We start from the raw sequence: 21,773 nt of genomic DNA on the forward strand, positions 1-21,773 counted from the left end.
AAATGGAAGAAATGTCCATCTCAGAATTTTCAGGAACCATGTTTCTAGTTGCATTTCAGTCTGTTAGTATGAGTAATTTGTTTTTAATTAAACAGTAGGAAATGATGGAAGCAGTCCTGATCTGAAATAGTTTTTTAAAATAGTTTGTCCCATTTTTTCCACTCTGCCTAATAATGATGACTTATTGGCCTTCTTTCAGACCTGGCATTTATATTTTCTGGGAGACTTCCTGGTATTAGGATGACTTTAATATTTTTCCAGTTAAAAAGACAAACAAATGGGAAATGGGCTGTAGCATGTAATTTATTATTCCATGAACCCCACTTATTCACAGATGAATTTTTTCAACTGAAAACTGTAAAAAGAATGAGAGTGGTAGAGTTTTCATTTTCTTACTTGTTTTATTCTTGCTGGAATTGAAGCTCAAATGCTTTTCTCTTATGTTAAAGCTTGTATTTTATGCTTTGTATATTTGTATTTCTTTATCCTAAACTGTACTTTTTCAACTGAACTCTTAGCATCTCCTATCGTAATGCCCTGCGGAAAAAACTTCATTCTTCTTCCTCTGTGCCAAATTTTCTAAAATTTTTGGCTCCTGTAGATGAAAATAACACCTCTGACTTTAGGAACGCAAAAAGGTAGGGTTCTATGTATAGCTATCAAGGCTGGGTGTTTTAAGCATTTAATGATTTTATTTTTGAATGAATTCTAAAAGCCATTATGGGAGTAGTAACTTTTGATATTCTAATGCATCTGAACCACACTGCTAGCAGCTATTTTGTATTTTTCTTTTCAGGGTTGATTTTGAAAATGAATTTTACATGTACCTGGGCTCTTCTGCCACCTTAGTTAGCATCGTTCCAGTGCCAAGGCCACAGTTTATTCTTACATTGTTATTATAAAATGGCTGCAAAAGTTGGCAAATCAAGTTGTTCAGCCTTTTAGTAACATCCTTGGACAATATATTTTAGGTCATCTTTCCAAATTACTGAACCACTGCTTTCTTACTAAGTAGTATATCCAAAAATTACATGTGACTGCTCACTCTTTGTTGAGTGACAAGTATCCTAGTTCCCATTCAGCAGCAATTCATCGGAGGTTTATTAATACCTTTGTATGCAAGGTGCTGTGTTAAGTTTGGGAATGCAAAGGCTGGAAGTATGAAACAAAATTGTCCCCACTCTTAATGAGCTTGGAGGGCAGTAGAGAGAAGATGGCAGGTATTGGGTTGGGATACAAGATACAGTGTGATAAAGGCCAAGGTACAGATGAGACAAGCCTGAGGAAGAAAACTTGAGGATGAAGAGCTAGGTGTTAACAAGAGACAGGAAGGCTTTGTAGAGGAGATGGCACCTGTTCTGGTCTTTGTGCAGACTTAGGTAAAGGACTGAGTTTTAGGCATGTGGAAATGTCTGTGTGAACATACATAGAGGAAGCAGAGTTTAGGATGGGCTTAGGGAACAGCCAGTAGTAGTCCAGTTTGACTCAACAGTAGAGTTTGTGAAGGATAACAATAAAAATGCAGGACCTAGCATGGTGACTTGCATAGAGTTGATGCTTAATAAATGTTTGTTGAATGGAGTCATGTGAAATAAATTTAAACAAGTAAGTTGGAACTAAATTGTGGTAGGCCTTGAATGCCAAGCTGAGAAATTTGTTCTTTTGCTTATGCAGTAGGGAATTACCAAAAAAGTTTTGAGCAAAGGAAGGCCATGTTGAAACCTGAGCACTGGGAAGATTAATTTGGTAGCTGAGCAAAAGATGAATTCTAGAGGAAAGAGGCTAGAAGGAGGGAAACTAATTAAGCCATTCCAGCAATCCTCCTGGAGAGGTGATGAGAGATTGCTTGTACTCTGGAATAGAAAAGAATGGCCAAATCTAAGTTATCATGGTGAGAGAATTGGAGAAATTTAGTAATTGTCAGGTTGGGGAAGAACTAGAGAAGGAAGAAATTATTGTGAGGTTTTAAGCCGGGCTTATTGGGATGATGATGGTCCCATCACCACAAATAGACAAGCTGGAGGGAGAAGTAGGTTTGTGGAAAAAGAGGAGCTAAGCTGTGGTCCTGCTAAAGTTAAGATATCAATAGGATATCCAGGTTGGAATATTTGGCAGGTAGATGGAAATATTAGATTAGAGCTTCAGGGGGTAGGTAGGGGTAAGATATATACAAATTTGGGGTTTACTTGTGTAAAAGTGATATTTGAAACAATAGGAGTAGATGAAATAGTCAAGGGAGAGACTAACAGTTATTTGCACAGGAAGTAAAAATTTAAAACACGATTTATTTCTTCATTTTAAAATGGCTCATGTGGCCAGTGTCATAGTTTTAATTCATATGTTATTAAAATATTCATTTAAACATCAAATATTTATAAGTGCTTCATTCAATGACTTTGTCCTAGTTGATTTCCTACAAATAGCTAATTCTCAAGTGCACAGTTTAAAACAAAGCACATTGATGTGACCCACTGTGTAGAAAACGCAACAAATAGAAGTTTTGGTAACTCTGTCTTGTGAGCTTTCACCTTTACAAAATGTCATTGAGAACAGCAAGGCTTAACCATATTTGGTAATTTTTCGCAATTAAAGTAATTTGGATAGGAACAGTGTAGTCCTTAACATAAAAACGAGTCTATAGGAAAACATTTCATTCCTTTGTTGGTCCATGTCCTTCGTAAACATGCCTTACCTGCAGTGAATCCTGATTAACTTTTATTTTACATATATGGGGAATTTATAATTTAGAGGTTTAAAAATCCCCCCCCCAACTTTTTATTTGGCCTCTATTTAATCACAAACCAATTATACTATAATTATAGGGACTTTGAATCGAAGACACACCACCATGATAGTAACATTGAGAGCCCTTTGAAGACCCGCCGGCATTCGTGGAGGCAACAGATCTTCCTTCGAGTGGCAACTCCGCAGAAAGGGTGTGATTCTCCTGGTAGATATGAAGGTAAGACCCCCTTTGAAAGTGGAAAGGATATCCTGTTGTTTTGAGTGTAATCTTTAATTAAATATATCTGCTTTCTAGTGTTGAGCATCACATGGAAGCAGGTGAGATCCTTTTCCAAAACCATCCTCAAATTTTTATGTTCCCATTCGGAGCCTTCAGGAAGTTCAGCAAATATTGAAAAAGTATTTATTATCTGAAAAGCACTGTGGGAGAAAGAATCTCCTCGACATCTCCTGACGGACAGGGTTAACAGCCCATAGAGTATGTATGAAAGCTGTCCTCTCTGCCCACTAAAAAGTGACTGATAACTTTGTGGCTTTGGGCATGTTGCTCAACGTCCTTGGGTCTCAATTTCCTTAATGTTACATAAGAGGGCAGAACTAGAAGACCTCTGATGTTTCTTCCAGCTTTAGATCTGTGACACTAATAGAAAGTTACCTTTGTCTTCTTCCTGAGAGAATTGGCAGCTAACATAGATTCATATCCTGATGTTTTTCTGCTTGCCTTCTGAGAATCAGAAATCAGCAAGTTCTCTCCTGACCTCTAGACTTTTCTGATAGCATCAGCTGGTTCTCAGTCCAGTCCTCATGGACTAAGAGCTGGAAAGAAACTTGGAGGCCATTTAGTCCAACTTCCTTCATCTGAAAGATGAAGGAACATATCTGGGAGGGGTTAAATGACTTTGCTTAAGGTCACACCAAGTGCTAAGTAGCTCAGTCAAGATTAGAACCCAGATCCTCTGACTCTAATTCTAGCGTTATCTCTAGTGCGCGATGCTACTTCTCTCCTGATGGCTCCTTGTCCTCCTTGCTGCTCAGATTTCTTTGTCTCTTCATCTTGTCATCATCCCATGCTTCTCAGAGACCCATCTATGGCCTGTTCCTACACCATATAATTTTCATGCTAGAGTTCACTGCATCAAGTAATTCTTCTGTGAGTTCTGTGTATTATCAGTTGTGTCCGATCATCACCTCCTATGTCTGTTTTTACAAATAAAGAACATAATGCACCTCTGTTGAGTGTATTTTTCTGGATTTAGCTATTAATGTGAAGACTAACTTTAAGTAGTAAAGTTCTTGTGATTGGAAGTTAAGATTTATTTATACGCATTGAGAATGCAAACTTTAGCAACAGGGTATATTTGTCATGATTTTGAAATTAGGAATTTGACAATTCCCTCTTTGTTATGATTCTTTTTGGATTTACATTTTAAAAGTAATTAGAGTAGAACTTTGTTGTTATAGATCTGACAACTGGAGGCAATCTGGTACAGTGAAAAAGCATTTATAGTTTGCTATTTACCATGAGGGTGATGGACAAATCTCTGGACATCCCTGGGTCTTGGATCCTCTTCTATAAAATGAGGGATTAAAATAGACAGCCTGTAAAGTCTCTTCCATCTCTAAGGCTATGATTCAGTGATCATGCTTCAGATTCATACAGACTGTAGGTCAAATCACATCGCCCCAAACACATAAGTTGCATATTCTAGGCAGGCTGCCTGAACCAGTGGAACACTCACAGTATCAGGAGTTTGAGAATACTGTTGTTCTAAGTCTTTATGATTATAGCCACTTAAATGCTTTATGATTCAGTTTCCTCATTTGTAAAATGAGGACAGTCTATCTCTTCTACCTCCCTTATAGGATGATGAAGGTAACAGAAAAATAATTTTAGAAGGAGGCAGCATCCTTGTTAGCACTTTAGTATTATTAACCACAGTGATATCTCCCACAGTGGTATCTCAGAATGACTCCGCTAGTCTCATTTTTATACATTTAGTTGGGTTTATGATAATTTAAAAATATATGTAATTATTTACATTTGTATTAATTTAGAAAGCGTCTCTCTTCAAGCTGGTTTTGAAGGTCTGAGATTGCCAAGAATATCCCATCTACTTTCTCATAGTATCCCACAGACCTATATACATGCTTCTATTACAGAGTATTTCTAATTATCTGGGTGTAGCAGTGCCAGGCCTAGAGGCCTGAGGGCTACCCGAGTCTTACCTTACCTGTCCCAGGTCTTCGGTTGGCCAAACCGGATAAACGTATGAGAGAAGAGACTTTCCGGAGTCGAACAAGGGTTAGGCTTTATTCAGGGTCCTGGTTACATGTGCAGGGGGAGCTCTTCCTTAGGAGGGAGAGAGAAATCTCCCAAGGAGGCAAAGATCTTACGGTAAGAGATTGGAAGCAGAAGTGTAAGTGGGGAGAGAGGGGGAGGGGAGAGCGAAGAGAGGAAAAACGGAGCCTTCTGTCCTGTCAGGGCCCCTCCGCGCTAAGAGCGCCGTCAGGCTTTCCTGACCCTAATTAAGCTCTCCAGCCACGTAGTTTGCACCTGAATACCGTGCCTGTTAGATAACAATAGGTGTGCCCAGATCCGGGACAGTCTCGAGGGCGGGGATGCTCCTCCCATCACGTTTCTCACGGGAAGAGGCGGAAATACACGAGATAGCTCGGTCTCACTCCTCGATTCCCTGGTGTTTCATGGGGGGCCTCATGAGAACTCTAAGATTTAGAAGTTCCCACCTTTACCCACCCGAGACTGTCCACATGGAATTGAGCTTCCATCCCCAACATAGCAGGATGTCTCTTGTCCTATCAGCCTTCCAGACTAGTCTTGGAACTCTCAGGCGCATGTTCCTAAACCTCTGCACTACCCATCTCACTTGGCTAGCATTATAAAGTATAAATAAGATGTTTAGCTGCTGCTTTTTTATTATTCTGCCCCTTCCCCCTCCAGCCTTAATGCTCAACTCTGAACTGCCTCCCACTCTCCCAGCATTTGGAGAAGGAAGGGGTGGGGGGAGGGGAGGTGGAGAGTGGCCTCCAAAAATACCATTCCTCTAAGTAGCTTTAGTGCCTGGAAAAAGCAACATGTGTTTCCCCAGCAACCAGGTCTGTTCTGCCTTGGCCATTCTTTTAAACTGGTGTTTCTGGCTGCTAAAGAAATCCCTCCCCCTGCCTCCCCTCCCCCCCCCAATTGCTTATTTCTCTGAATGGAAATAGTGTAGAAGAAGGTATAAAATTTCAAGATAAATCATTTATGAACTACTCTTAGAAACAGAAGAGGGTTCCTTCATAGTCAGATCACTCTTTGACAAATGCAAAGAAGAGATGCTTTGTTCCTGTTTTGTTTTCTTGCTCGTGAACATTTTAAATCATCCGGGGGAATTTTTTTTTTCTGTGCATTTCTCATGACTGCTGCATTCTGGACTTATGGATTCCTTTGAGTAAAATATCATGCTAAATGAGTGCCAGGAATGGAAATCCCTGTGCCCAAATAGTCCATGTCAGTTCATATGGAGAATTCTTCTCTTTGGTTCTTCCTGTGTTAAATCTAATCCCTTTTGTAAATAAGAGTTTTGTTCCATGGTCATGGATTATATCCATCCCCAAATCCTACTATTTTCCTTACAAACCCATGCCTTGGGACTCCAGAGGGTCCAGACAGCACTATGTGCCTAATAGAGTACTTCATATCTCCACCACTGGAAAAACAAAGTTGAAATCCATCTGAGTTTCATCTTTGTACATATGAAGGGAAGTATATCAGTATCTTTGGCATTATGGCTTCTTGCATTGGATTCTGGAGTTGGATGGGACCTCAAAGGACATCTTATCCAAACTGACCAAACGTTTTCTTTGACATGTCTGACAAAATAGTTATTTAGCCTCTGGCTATGTCCATTGATATAGGGTCCTGCTACTTCAGATTGTTTTGGGACAGTTCTAATGTTATTGGAGAGGCAGTGTAGACTACGGAAGAGAGGGAGGAAAGAAGGAATGAGAGAGGAGAGGGGAGGGGAGAGGAAAGTAGGAGAGAAGTTCAAATCCTGCTTTCAACTCATGATGCCGGAGAAAGGGACTTGGCCTTCATTACTAAATTCCTTTCTTGGAACTCTCTACATCCATGAAATTACTGGTTTAGTTCCTATCCTTATCTACTCGTGCTGAAATCTGTTTTCCCTAATCTTTCTTAATTTCAGTGCTTTCCCTCTTTTCAGTATTTCCCATTTATCCTGTATGTTGCTTGCTTTGTGTATATTTGTTTGCAACTTGTCTCCTCCATTAGATGGTAAGGTCCTTGAGGACGGGAATTGTTTTTTGCCTCTTCTTGTACCCTCAGAGTTTAGCACAGTGCTTGGCAGTAATGGGCCTTAATAAGTCTTCATCTGTTTATTTTAACTACTATCCTAGGATCCTAAATTTCTCCTCCACCCATAGAGATTAAATCTAATTCCTCTTGTAAATGAGAGTCTTCAAACATTAGTGGTAAATTCTTCAATTTTTTCCTTCCTCCTCTAAATCTTCTCAGGGTAAAATCTCCATCTCCTTTATGTGGTCAGTCTTATGCCATGGTTTCTTCCTTGAGCTAAAATCTAATTTTCTCTAGCTTCCATCCATTGTTCCTAGGTTTTACTCTCTAGATCTAAGGAGAATAAATCAAATCCTTCTCACCTCCTTAACAGCCCCTCAGAGGCTTAGAGTTGAGGCAATGGCTTCCAATGGTTCCTCTGCATAGATGACTGGATCTGACATCTGTATGTAATTTACAAAATATTCAAAGTGTTTTCTCATTTGATTGTCACAGCAATTTGATAAGATAGCCAGGGCAGGGATGCTGATGCTGGTGGGGATCATTATGATGCCTCTGCTATACCTCGAGAAAACAAAGGTTCCCAGAGGTTAAATGATGTGTTCAGATTCACAGGGCTTGTTAAGAGATTGAACTGGAAGCATGGAACCTTGTTCTATTGCACATGGCCTTAAAAATAGGCACTTGCTAGTATGCCTCAAATTTGGATTTTCCTTATTAAAATATTTATCGCCACAAGGATCTAAAGAAATATGAGACAGTCTCTGTTGTGAAGGCTCCATTGGGGAGTTAGAACTTAGCCATGAAAAAGATTTTAAAAAAATTATAATGTGAACTGAGACTGAAGGAAATCTGACAGTACATCTAATGAAACTGAACCTATTATATTTTTGACTTTCTATTTTCTTTTAATCCTATTTTCTGAAGGAATTGGCCTTTTTATATACTTTTGCATTTATTGTTGGCTGTAAGCCTGCCTGGAGATAAGGAGGACTATGGAGCATATTTTGCTGTGGGACTAGGGTATTCAAAGATTTTTTTTTCTCCTTTTGTATAAAACAAAAGATAAGGGTTTTTTTGTAAACATGATTAACAAAAAAAAAATCTTTAAACAAAGACATCCTTTTTCCCTATTTCAGAGAATTAAAGGGGAACAATTTTGGTCTTAATGAAATGCTTTTCATTTTGAGGAGGCCAAAATATAGAATTCTCTTATTCTAGGAAAAAACCAACACAACTAAGAATTTCTTTGAAATAATTCATATCATCTTGTGTATTTGCATATTCCATCAAATGGAACTTTCAGACCTTGCATCTCTAGTTAAGTTTTAAAAACCAAACTTAATCTAATTTAGCTTGATAAGGGCAATGATTCAGAGCCCGTTGTATAAGCCAATAGTCTGTTGTGATACTGTGGTTCAAAGAAATTTTGTGTTGACTATTGCTATGTAAATAGGCCTAATTTGTTTTTGGATTAAGTGTACTGAATGAGATAATAAGTATTTTTAGTAATGAAAAAAAGATTAAAAAATTGCTGCTAACATGTAGCCTGATGAAAAACAGAGTCTTATTTTGAATAACTATTTGATAGTCTTCTGTTATTGGATTAGGTGAAAACTATGGATGCTACTTTTGAGACACTTTCTGGTGTAACTGGGTAATTTTTATAAAAATTACTGAAAATGGTAAAATGGATTGTAAAAAAAAAAGCAAATGGTAGAAATAGAAGTTAAAGGTCCCCATTTGTAACATTTATTTAGGTGTTCCCTGTCTTACTGGATAAGTTACTTGGAAGTTCTCTGGGTATCAGTTTCCTCACCATCCAGTTGAGGAGGGTGGGTCAGATGTCTGCCTATAGAATCTCTCCATCTGATCTCCCATCTTGACAATTGGACCTTCTACATGATTGTGCTTGAAAGAGATCACCGCAAGGTGGCACTGTTGCTTGTTCTTATTGATCTGATCGTTTTCTGTTTTTCTTTTTATTTCTTCAATTCCCCAGAGCATGTCTGAAACTTTTGAAATTGTTAGAAAACTCCATGTTTCCTTTTTATTTTTAAAATTTGTTTATTTAACTTTTAACATTCATTTTCACAAAATTTTGGGTTCCAAGTTTTCTCCCCCTTTGTCCCCTCCCCCCACCCCTAAACACCAAGCATTCTAATTGCTCCTGTCACCAATCTGCCCTCTCTTCTATCATCCCTCCCTTCCCTTGTCCCTATCTTCTCTTTTGTCCTGTAGGGCCAGATAACTTTCTATACTCCATTACCTGTATTTCTTATTTCCTAGTAGCAAGAACAGTACTTGACAGTTGTTCCTAAAACTTTGAGTTCCAACTTCTCTTCATCCCTCCCTCCTCACCCATTCCCTTTGGGAAGGCAAGCAATTCAATAAAGGCCATATCTGTGTAGTTTTGCAAATGACTTCCATAGTAGTCGTGTTGTGTAAGACTAACTATATTTCCCTCCATCCTATCCTGCCCCCCATTGCTTCTATTCTCTCTTTTGATCCTGTCCCTCCCCAAGTGTTGACTTCAAATTGCTCCCTCTTCCCATTGCCCTCCCTTACATCATCCCCCCCACCCTGCTTATCCCCTTCACCCCCATTTTCCTGTATTGTAAGATAGGTTTTCATACCAAAATGAGTGTGCATTTTTTTCCTTCCTTTAGTCAAATGTGATGAGAGTAAACTTCATGTTTTTCTCTCACCTCCCCTCTTTTTCCCTCCACTAAAAAGTCTTTTGCTTGCCTCTTTTATGAGAGATAACTTTCCCCTATCCATTTCTCCCTTTCTCCTCCCAATATATTTCTCTCTCACTGCTTAATTTCATTATTTTAAGATATGATCCCATCCTATTCAATTCACTCTGTGCTCTTTGTCTCTGTGTGTGAGTGTATGTGTATGATCCCACCAACTACTCAGATCACGTTTCCTTTTTAGCCAGTCAAGTTAAGAATTAAGCAGAACAAGAGATAATGAATGATCTTCTCTCCTGAATGAAAAAGGAAATTTCTCTTGATTTTCCTTCCTTTGGACATAATTTCTATGGAGAATAAGGAGTAGGCTTCCACCTATTTAGGAAACAACAGAAAACCAACTCTTCTAACCCAAGATAATTAACAAAATTCTTAACTTACAAGAATTTTAGTTAAGACTTAATATTTTGTATTTGATTGCCTGGAATAGTGGAAATCAAAAACACCATAATGGCAGGCAAAGTAGCTACTATTTATCTCCTACTTGATTATGCTTATACCATCATCTAACCTTTTCTTAAAAAAAAATTGTTATTGGTGCTTTTTCCCCAGTAGATAATATTTTTCCCTAATTACATGTAAAGAGAATTTTTTAACATACATGTTTTATATAAAATTTTGAATTTCATATTTTCTCCCTCCCTAAGAACAGTAAACAGTTTAATACAGGTTATGTAAGTGCAGTGATGTAAAACGTGTCTATTTATGCTTTTTGTCGTTCTCTACCTTTTTGCCCTTTCTGGCTTTTTGCAAGTTAATTTAGGAGTTTAAATAATCAGTAAGTCAAACAGCACGTATTTGAGTAGTTATTCTGTTGGGGATATAGCAAAGCGTAAGGTGTGGCTCCTACCCTCTGATTACTGTGGGACCATGAGCTTCATTCATCTCTCTAGCCTTCGGTTTCTTCATTTTAAAAATGTGGCGTTTCAACTAGATTATTTCCAAAGGCCCTTCTGGATCTGATTTTGTGAATACAGCTAAATTGCTTATCCTGTTCAGGAGATAAAACATGACTGTATCATGACAAGACAATACTAAATCAATCACACAGACAACAAATGCCCTGAGGCTTGGTGCTGTAAGGAACCCTAGAGACCACCAAGTCCTTTCTTGCCTGGAATAATATTTCAATGATTTAGAAAGGACATATTAAGCACCAGTTCTAGGTGTAATAATTGGTAAAGGGCTTTCCTCAGTGTCAAGGTGATCTATGTATAAGCCCTTCCTCTGATACATACTGTTTGCATCTAATTTAGGTCCTGATCATCACAGGAATACATTAGACAAAAAAATTAAGCATTGAGGCACCGCAGACACAAAGACAAAAATGAAACTAGTTCTTGTCCACATGGAGCTTATATTCTCTTGAGAGAAACAAGAACACAAATAAGTAAATACATGATATGTACAACATTATTTCTGAGTGGGGGTCAAAGAATCTAAGGCTGTGGATGCCGGTTAGTAGGGATTGTTTCATTCTTTGCTTGCATCCCTAGTGGCACCTAATAGGTAATAAATAATTGCTGGTTGATTGATTCAGGGAATAAAGTGTGGTTTGGCTAGAATGGAAAGTCAGTTTCGAAGTAAAGGATAAAATTAGGAAAGTGCAGGAGTTTAGACTTTAGGAAAATGTAAGAAGGAGAGAGAATCATTGAAAATGTTTTAGCTGGGGACTGATGATTTGAACACGGTTGTACAAATACTTTGGAATTTTTTTTTCAGCCTGCTGAAATTTTCTGTGGCCTCCAGAATTTGCTGAGTTCTCTCCCACATAAGCAAAATTATGCAGCCAAAAGCAATCTCAGAGGCTCAGTATAATGAATTCCTTGACAGTGAAAGTTCTTAAATATTGTAATATGTTACCTTGGAAGAGCGTGGAATGCCCTTCTTTGTAAAAGTTTTGAAAATAACCTATTTTCATAAATATCTGGAAATGTTTGAAAGTTCTGCCTGGCCGGCTATCCTACTGAAGAGTCACTTGGCCACCTGCCACTAGCACTTCCTGCCTTTCCCCTGCCCCCCACATTCCTGACTGCTAGAGGATGGTGAAGGCTGTGCTCTCTAGGCTTCTAAGCAATTTCTTCCCAATGCCCTTTCTGAAAAGGTAGTGGGAAGGAATAGCAGGGAGACAAAGGATTGTGAGGACTTGGAGTTTCAGAGAGAGAAAGAGATTGAGTGTGTGTGTGTGTGTGTGTGTGTGTGTGTGTGTGTGTGTCTGTGTGTATGAGAGAGAGAGAGAGAATGAATGAGTGTATGTGAGGGGGTGAGAGACAATGTGTGAATCTTTCTGTGAGACAGGGAGAAATAGAGAGTGTGTAAGGAGGGAGGAAGAGAGAGACAGAGAAGGAAAGAGAAAATGTGAATGTAAAACTTGCCATGTGCTACTTTTTTTCCGTTGGACTCTCAGCCTAGCTGTCTAATTTAGACTTGTCCAAAATCTGTCCTCTTGCCCCCTCCTCTCCTGCCCCAGTTGATCTCCTTTCCTTTTTCCCCCTCCTCCTCTCCCTCTCATCTACTCCACCCCCTCCCAATGTAGTGGCAAATCCTACTGCTGCCTGAAACGTTTAGGACAAAACCTCCAAGAGAAGTTGATATTCAGATAAATCAACAGATTGAACATCAGAAACATAGCAGGTTATATAGACAGTGAAACAGCAAACAGACCTTTTCTTCTTTTTTAGAGAGAGGAGCTGGCCAAAAGCTGTTGGCAGTGATTTAGTAATGAGTTTAACAAGATTTCTTTGGCTCCTTTGCCAGTTGTACAGTGAGAGGTTCTATTGGGATGAGTATCAAGATGATTATTGTATTGTAGATATTCTGGAATTAAACATCAAGTTTTGCTCCTAAAGCACGATTATTTGACTGTTGGAAATCATTTAAGCAGTTGTTTTGATTTTTTAAAAAAAATCAAATTTCTAAATGGGTGTGTTTTTCTAAGAGTTAAAATTTTACCCAAGAATTTCCAAGTACTCAGTTTGTAAACTGTGACTTGAAATTAGTTTTCAAAATGTAAAACATATATTAAAATGAATGTTTTGGATTTGTCCTAGTTTTCTAAGGACTTGGTATGCACCAAGTTGGTGCATGAAGTTGCTGTTGCAACTGTTAGAACTGTGAGGAAATTTCAATAAATTCTGGAGTATACTCATCAGATAAACCCAAAGGGTACATTTGATTCTTTTCTAAGTGGCCATTTCTTCAAATAAATTTTGTTTTATTATTTCTTATAAATGAAAATATTTGCAGAATAGCACTAAAAGTTTTTTTAAACAGCATTTATGGAAGTGTAAGTTACTATAATTATGGGTCTTCTTAACCCTGAAAATTATTTATGCTAACAAACCATGAATTTTATACTTGAAAGAATAATAGCTTTTCTACCAGAAAGTCCAAGGACTGTGGTGTATATTTCAAGATGGTTTAGTTTGAAAAGTGAAATTAAGGACAATCCTGGCATGGGAGGTTTCATGCTTGCCTAATTCTAAAAATCCTACTGGCTTATCTTTTGAGGTTTTCTTCTGCACATAATCTTGTACAGTCTTTCCCAGAGAAGAAAGAAAGTTGAGTACCAGCCGGTTAGTGCCAGGTTAACAAGTTAAAGGATTGCTCTCAGGGCCTCAGCCTGCCCTCTCCTATCCCTCCAAATAAATACATTACAAAAACTATAAGTAGAAAATAATAATCTGAAACCAAAAAGAACTAAACAGTGGCTGGGTTAGATGGTGACTAAGCTTTTAATGGTCAAACACAAGGAATATTTCTTCTACTCCATCCTGGGATAATAAAAATAACATTTACTAAACATCACCTGTGTATAAAAGCATCGTGCTGGGCAGGAGGGTAGGACGTAGGGGGTTGAGGGGAGGTATAATGTTTGGACAAAACATGTCGGGTGTGATTGAGCTTGGACATAAGAAGCTAATGCACATAACATGTTAAAGCTATATTCATGTGTCTTTAAGTTAAGACTTTTGGGACACCCTGTATATTCTAACTTCCAGCTATAGTGCAGAATGTTTGATGAGAAGAAAGGGTCATGATATGCTTGCCTGGGTGAAGGGGCTTATTACAAAAGTACATCGTGGATAGCATCATGGAAAAGTTGGCTTTTAAGGGATGAATAGGAATTTAACAGAGTTTGGGAGTGTCTTTTTCCACCCCTGCATTTTCTGTCCACTTACCTTTCAAAGAACAAACACATAATACACCCATCCCCGCCAAGTACGAAATGCATTAGGGGACCAATAAAATGAAGCCTTACGGCTGGGGAGGCAGGATGATTTAAAATGTGAAAAACTGAAGAATCTATCTACCTGTCTTCAGAGTCTGCTTCTGCTCTTTACCACCCAAATGACTTTGGGGCTAATCCCTTGACCTCTCCTGGGCTTGAATTTCTTCTGCTGCAAAATGAGGGCATTGAACCGTGTGATCACTGAAACCTCTCCTCCCCTTCCCCCCTTTTAGTTCTAAACTCCGGGCTTGGCTCCTGATCTGTTTTGCTAGAGTTCATCTAATTCAACTTAAGCTCTTTTTCTTTTCCTTGAGTTTCTTTTTCATCTTGAGCCCTCTCCTAAAAATGACTCCACCATCAGAGCTCCCCATTGGAAATCACAGGAAATGTACATCAGCCGGAGTGAGTGATGGAGGGTGACTTAGTGGTTCTGTAAGCCTCACCATAAGGATTGTAGCTCTGTTTTTCTCACAGCTGGCGTTCAAGCTACAAATCTGAGGTTTTAAATTTGGAAGGATTAATAATAGAGGTACATGGGATGATTTTGTAATCACTGCTTATTTTGGCAGAGCAGTGTAAGCAATTTATTTAAAAGGCAAAAATAATTCAGTTTTCCACTGACTACTCAATTTTTTTTAAAAAAGGATTCATTTTCCCCAAACACCACAAATGCCTATCTTTCCCCACCCTCTCCTTTTCTCTCTCTCCTCTCTCTCCCTTCTTTTCCCTCTTTATTTAGTTTACTGTGTTCCTTTGGGCAATGCATGTCATGGTGAGACCAAAGGAAATACTTGTTTACTGTATTTCTGTTTTCTAAGACTGCCACTAGCAAGCATTGAATCTCTGGGAACTGACTGGGAACTGACCATTTTAGAAGTGAGTGCTTTGAGTTTTTGTCAGCCTTATTGAAAACTCAAGATATGCTCACTGTGTATGTATATGAGGAGTGGCCATGTTCTTTGTGGATTGTAGATTATCTAAAATTTAAATTGCAAAATAAATTATACCTATATTTAGCTGCTATTAAATTATTACACTAGGTCTTTGTAGAAAAAAATTTCAAGTTGGTAATTCCTGTTTACAAGCAATAATCAGTGAAGAATTCAATCTCCTTTCTATTCTTCCCCCCAATACATTGTCTCATATTTGGAAGAGAAATATCTATTTGTAATGATATATCTGAAACCTTTAGCATAATCTTTTTAGTCATTTAAAACCTTGGAACAAAAATATCATTTTTGAAGTTTTTTTCTAAATTAGATTATTTGTTTTCAGTGTTCAACAATCACTTCCATATATCTTAGATTTTTTTTCCCTCCCTCCACCCTCATTCCCCACTCCCTCCCCATGATGGCATACAATTTTATATAGATTCTATATGTACATTCCTATTATGTATATGTTACATAGAAGAATTAAAATGAATGGGAGAAACCATAAAACAAAACATAATACTTATATCTGCGACCCAACGAAGTCTATTTTTTAAAACCCAAATTCTTCAAACTTGATTTGCTGTTAATTTTGAGGGGGGGATGTGTACTATACTTCATCTCATAATGTGAAGTGAGAGTGGTTGGCTTGAAATGAAAATAACTGGAAATTGTATTCTCAGCATGCAATGATGATGACGTAGCTAACTTGGGTCAGTCATTATTGGTATCCACTTTGAAAATATAGAGTTCCTAAGACTAGGTAAAGGTTACCAATAGTCACTGGATAACAAGGGAAGGGTTTTTTTTTTTTCTTGTTTCTTTGATTGTTTTTAATATAAGCTGAGTAATGACACGACCAAAGCAATACTTTAAGAAAGATTAATCTGGCAGTGAGATGAAGGATAAATCAAGAGACCAGGAATCAGGGAGACTAGTGTCAATTTCTCTTAAGTTGTAAACTAGAATCTTCCTTGTTTCTGTCTGTTTACCCCATGGACAGAGAACTGGGCCTAGGAGTTCAGACTTACTGTGTGACCTTGGGTAATATATTTTTCTACTACAAAACTCATGAAGCCTGAATCATTAAGGGATGGGTAGAAATGCCAACACAGGGAGTGGGGGACTGTTTAAGCTGGTTACATTTATAAGTTTGTTCCTATGATTCTTGTCCCAAAAGCCTAGAATATTATTCCCTCTACTCTTAATTTTAGTGTTTCTTAGCTTGGGCTCCTTGGATAGATTTTAGGAAGCCTTAGGGGGAAAAAATTACATTTTCTTTCTTTACTAACTTCTAACTGAAATTTAGTATTTCTTTCAATTATGAATTCTTTTAAAAAATTATTTATTTTTAGATTCTGGCATTCATTTCCTTTTTTTTTTTTTTTGTAAAGATGAAACCAAAATGTTTATTCAGATACCAGAAAGCCATTTCCATCATGGTACCAATGACATTTGTACACATTGCCAATAAAGGGCATCCATCCCCAAGCCTTCCCTCCCTTAGGCCTCCCCACAAACAAGCTCCCTTAGGCAAAATCACTCCCTCTCTCACTCACACTACATGCTCTGCTCTGCTCTGTTCTGCCTCTTGCCTCTCTCAACTCCACCTCATCCTCCCTTGCTCACCTCTGCCCTTCCTACTCCACCCATTTGGAAAGCTTCTCTCACCATTGGCTCCATGTGACTCAGGTTGTGGGCTGGGCCAAAGCTCAAAGCAGGTCACATGGGCCTATTAAGGGGCAGGGAAGATTTTCAAATTCCCTAACCATTACAATACTGAAGGGGCAATAATATTTTCATTAGTGCTTGTGACTAAAAGTAGGGCCTTCAGAATAGAGAGGTTTATGTGGAAAGTGAACTGCTTAATAAGGAAAGTATCTAAAAATGACATTGAAATGTCTGTACCACAGTACAATATAGCAGGCTAAATGAGGTGGGGGGCTGGGCAGAGAAAGGAATGGTAGAACACATCTAAACAAGGATAGAAAAAATATATTTGTCCAGATCCTTAGGCAGATTTTTTATTTTTTCAAAGATTCATATATTTTTAGCTGGAAGGATGCTCAATGACAATCTAGTTCAGCCTCCTCATTGTTCAGATTAGGAAAGAGGCCCAAGGAAGCTGACAGATTTGTCCAGTGCTAAATAGGTAAGTGCCAGGTATGATTTGAATCCAGGGCCTCTGTCTTCAGAGACATTATTCTTTCTCCTTTACCACAGATCAAGATGAAATTAAACTGATAAGGAATTGGGAATTGTCTATTAGCACTACACCAGATTTTACTGCAAATAGCTGTTATGATACAGGAAGCATGTGTTTAAAAGACCCAATAATTTGTAGGAAACAATATAGTTAATGTAGTGGACCAGACACATAAACTTAAGGAGGTAAATTAGATCACAGATCTCACTGATAGGTGCTTGGATGTGTGGCAAAACAAGAATTTTTTTTCTATTTTTATTTTATTTTATTTTTCATTTTTAACACAGTTCATATTACATAAAACAATTCCAGCTTTTGGTCAGTTGATACTTCTTTTTAAAGCATTTACAATGTAGACCACAAAAGAATTTTTTTTTAACATTAACCAACTGAGACACAAATAATATTTATGTTGCTAACTTCACAAGCTCTTGACCTAATTGTGTCCACACTATTACTAAGAATTAAAGGACCCTAGCTTATTGTTGTTGGTCTAAAGTCCTAAGTCTAATAGCTTAATTTTGACTTAACCTCGGATGTTCCCCTACTAACAATCTATAATTTAATAGATCTGGTATTAAGCTTACAAACCTTTTGACTATAGGAAATTGCCACTAAGAGTAGGGACATTGCAGGGAACTAATATCTCCCCAACTTCATGTCAGTTCCAGGCAGGAGTAGATTGTCAACTTGCATTCATTCAGGCTTAAAGTCTGCCAGGTGTCAGTGGGGAAATTGAGTCAGGAGAATCCTACCTCAGTCCAGGTTGAACAGCCCCTCTCCCACCCTTCCCATGAGATCACCTTTTGCAGTTCATACCAGCATCTCACAGGCTTACTGGCATCATGGATTGGAGGCCATACCTGGAGTTAGACTCAGAAGAACAGTCAGTTAATAGTCCCACACCATCTTAAAGTAGCAAGATACAATAACCAGGTTTCAAATATTACTATAATTTCACATTGGCTAAGGAACATCTTTAGAGGCAAGTCTTAAGTGAGTCACATGCCTTTCTATACATGTTCTAGTTCTTGATTAAATAGCAATCATAAAATCAAATTTACCATTAAAACCTTAACTTTTCCATCAGTGCCAAATTTTACCCAAGGTTACCTGCCTCTAGGAAATTTAGACTAAAATTCTTTTCCCCAGACTAAAGATGTCTTTGATTTAGTCTCAGTAATTAATTCAGTCAATTGTTTTAATACTAATTGCTTTGACATCATTTTGTAACATGTCCAATTTTTCTCCCCTCTCCCCTCCTCATAATACCTTGCATTCTGATTACCCCTTCTCTTAATGTACCCTCTTTTCTATCACACCCCACCCTTCCCTTATTCCCCCATCTTCTCTCTCTTTTCTTATGGGGCAAGATAAACTTCTACCCCATTACCTGTGTTTTTTATTTCCCAGTTATATACAATAATAATTCTCAACAATCATTTCTAGTATTCTAAATTCCAACTTCTCTTCCTTCCTCCCTCCCCACTCATCCCCACAGAGAAGGCAAGCAATTCAATACAGGCTGCATATGTGTCGTTTTGCAAAAGACTTCCATAATAATCATGTTGTGTAATACTAACTATATTGCCCTCTATCCTACCCTGTCCCCCACTTTTTTTATTCTCTCATTTGACCTTGTCCCTTACCAAAAGTGTTTACTTCTAGTTACTCCCTTCCCCCATTTGCTCTCCCTCTATCATCCCCTCATCCCACTTGTCCCCTCCTCCCCTACTTTCCTGTATGTAAGATAGATTTTCATATCAAATATAGTGAGCATGTTATTCCCTCCTTAAGCCATATGTGAAGAGAGTAAGCATCGCTTTTCCCTTCTCATCTTCTCCCTTTTCTCCTCCATTGAACAGGATTTTTTTCTTATCTCTTTTATAAGTTATAACCTGCCCTGTTCCATTTCTCCCTTTCTCTTCCCAGTATTTTCCTCCCTCACCGCTTAATTTTTATTTTATTATTTTTTTTATGGATATCATCTCTTCTGATTCATCTCAACCTGTACTCTGTGTGTGTGTGTGTGTGTGTGTGTGTGTGTGTGTATGTGTATGTGTGTATAATCCCTCCACCTACCTAAATACTGAGAAAAGTCTCAAGAGTTACAAATATTATCTTTCCATGTAGGAATGTAAACAGTTCAGCTTTAGAAAGTCTTTTATGATTTCTCTTTCCTGTTTGCCTTTTCATGCTTCTCTTGATTCTTGTGTTTGAAAGTCAAATTTTCTATTCAGTTCTGGTCTTTTCTTCATGAATGCTTGTAAGTCCTCTATATCATTGAATGACCATTATTCCCTTGAAGTCTTATACTCAGTTTTGCTGGGTAGGTGATTCTTGGTTTTAATCCCAGTTCCTTTGACTTCTGTAATATCCTATTCCAAGCCCTTTGATCCCTTAATGTAGAAGCTGCCAGATCCTGTGTTATCCTGATTGTATTTCCACAATACTCAAATTGTTTCTTTCTAGCTGCTTGCAGTATTTTCTCCTTGACCTGGGAACTCTGAAATTTGGCCACAATATTTGTAGGAGTTTCTCTTTTCGGGTCTCTTTCAGGAGGTGATTGGTAGATTCTTTCAATATTTATTTTACCCTCTGGTTCTAGAATATCAGGGCAGTTTTCCTTGATAATTTCATGAAAGATGATGTCTAGGCTCTTTTTTTTGATCTTGGCTTTCAAGTAGTCCCATAATTTTTAAATTGTCTCTCTTGGATCTATTTTCCAGGTCAGTTGTTTTTCCAATGAGATGTTTCGCATTATCTTCTATTTTTTCAAACTTTTGGTTTTGTTTTCTAACTGCTTGGTTTATCTCCTAGTCATTAGCTTCCGTGAACTTGATTCTCTCTTTTAAAGAACTGTTTTGTTCAGTGAGCTTTTGAACCTTCTCCATTTGGCTAATTCTCCTTTTTAAAGCCTCCTTCTCCTCCTTGGCTTTTTGGACTTCTTTTTCCAGTTGAGTTAGCCTCTTTTTAAAGGTGTTATTTTCCTCACTTTTTTTTGCTTCTCCTTTAGCAGGCTGCTGATATGCTTTTCAAGCTCCTGTATGGCCTGAACCCATTTCATATTCACATTGTGGGTACTGGAGGCAGAGGCCTTGACTTCCTCTGACAGTATGCCTTGTTCTTCCTCATCTGAAAGGGTGGAAGGAGACACCTGTTCACCAAGAAAGTAACCTTCTATGATCTTATTTTTTTTCCCCTTTTTGGGGCATTTTCCCAGCCAGTTACTTGACTTCTGAATCTTTTGTCAAGAAGATGATCCTAGTGCTTTTCCTCTCCCCAGTACAAGGCTGAGATTCAAATCAGCTGCTCAATTCCCCTGGGGCTTTGGATGGGGGCAGGGCCACCACTGAGGGCTGAGATTCAGATTAGCTTTTCAGTTCCACCAGAGGCTTTAAGCTGAGCTGCCTGGACAATGGACCCAGGCTACATCCTTAGCCATAGTAGCTGCCTGCCTCCCACCACAGCCTGGGGCTAGTGCTGGGGGAACCCTGTTTCCCTCTCACCCAGCTGAAAAAGCCCTCCCAAACTGACGTTTGGAGGTTTCTTTTTCGCTTGTGGGTTGAGGGATCTGGGACCCTCCCTGCTGGGAATTCTGCCCCGTAGGTCTGTTCAGGTCCTGTTCCTCCCAGTGCCACGTGGCCAGGGCTGGGCTCCACTCAGCTCAGCATCCTGTTGAATAGATCTTTCCTGTCGGCCTTCCAGGTTACTTTTGGCTGGAAATCTCTTTCACTCTGTGGTTCTGTGACTTCTGCTGCTCTAGAATTCATTGATAGTCACTTTTTACAGGTATTTTGTGGGCTGCAGGGAAAGCGCTAGAATATGTTCATCTTTCCACTCTGCCATCTTGGCTCTGCCCTCCTCGGTTATGAATTTTAAACAACACATTACTTTGAGAAGGAGTTAGCAGGCTTCATTAGCCTGCCAAAAATTCCATGACACATAAGAAAGTTGAGAACCCTTCTCCAGCTTTGGAATTCCTATTACCTATTCCTATTACCCTTTCACTGAGTTGGCTCAAAGGCCAACTTCTAGAAAGTCTTCTCTGATGCTCCTTGGCCAGACTTCACATAGCACTTAGTATGCAGCACTTTGATGCACTTATCAGATAATAATTAATATTATAGTCATTTGTCTGTGTGTCATGCTCATACCCCTACTAGACTAAACTTCATGGGGTTATGGGCTCTGTCTTCTGTAACCTTTATATCTCTCTGAGGATCTGACATTATTCATCATAAGAAGCATGTGGTATTTGTTGAATTGATTTGAAGACAGAAGGAAATTTTGCCATCCCACAGCTTGGCTTTCTCAGAAGGGGAGGTGTGAAGAGTACTTACTACCTAGCTGATTCTCTTCCTCACCCTGCACTACATCTGTATTTAGTCACCTACACAGGATAAACCTATCAAGTGAATATTAGAGTGTTAATCAAGCCATGAATATGTTCTTCTTTAAAAAACCCAGTTTTTGGTCACAATGGAAATACATCTTTATATTAAAATATAATTGCTACCTACATTTAGCATATTCTCAGGGTTAAGAAAATTATTTTTAAAAAACCCACAACTCAGTTATAGACTGT

At 38.4% G+C, this 21,773-nt stretch overlaps 1 protein-coding gene across 10 annotated transcripts in view; it reads left to right on the plus strand.

The window, feature by feature from the left end:
- The window catches only part of TBC1D1 (TBC1 domain family member 1), a 299,311-nt gene that overhangs the window by 161,991 nt on the left and 115,547 nt on the right, over positions 1-21,773 (plus strand). For 5 of the 10 annotated variants that reach the window (XM_072620459.1, XM_072620458.1, XM_072620460.1 and 2 more), the window contains 2 exons: positions 519-638; positions 2,823-2,962. In XM_072620459.1, the coding sequence (XP_072476560.1) occupies positions 519-638; positions 2,823-2,962 (260 nt within the window). The remainder of the gene's footprint in view (positions 1-518; positions 639-2,822; positions 2,963-21,773) is intronic. The other 5 variants (XM_072620462.1, XM_072620463.1, XM_072620464.1 and 2 more) reach the window with 1 other exon arrangement.

Source organism: Notamacropus eugenii, chromosome 6 (assembly GCF_028372415.1).
Source record: "Notamacropus eugenii isolate mMacEug1 chromosome 6, mMacEug1.pri_v2, whole genome shotgun sequence".
NCBI lineage: Eukaryota > Metazoa > Chordata > Mammalia > Diprotodontia > Macropodidae > Notamacropus > Notamacropus eugenii.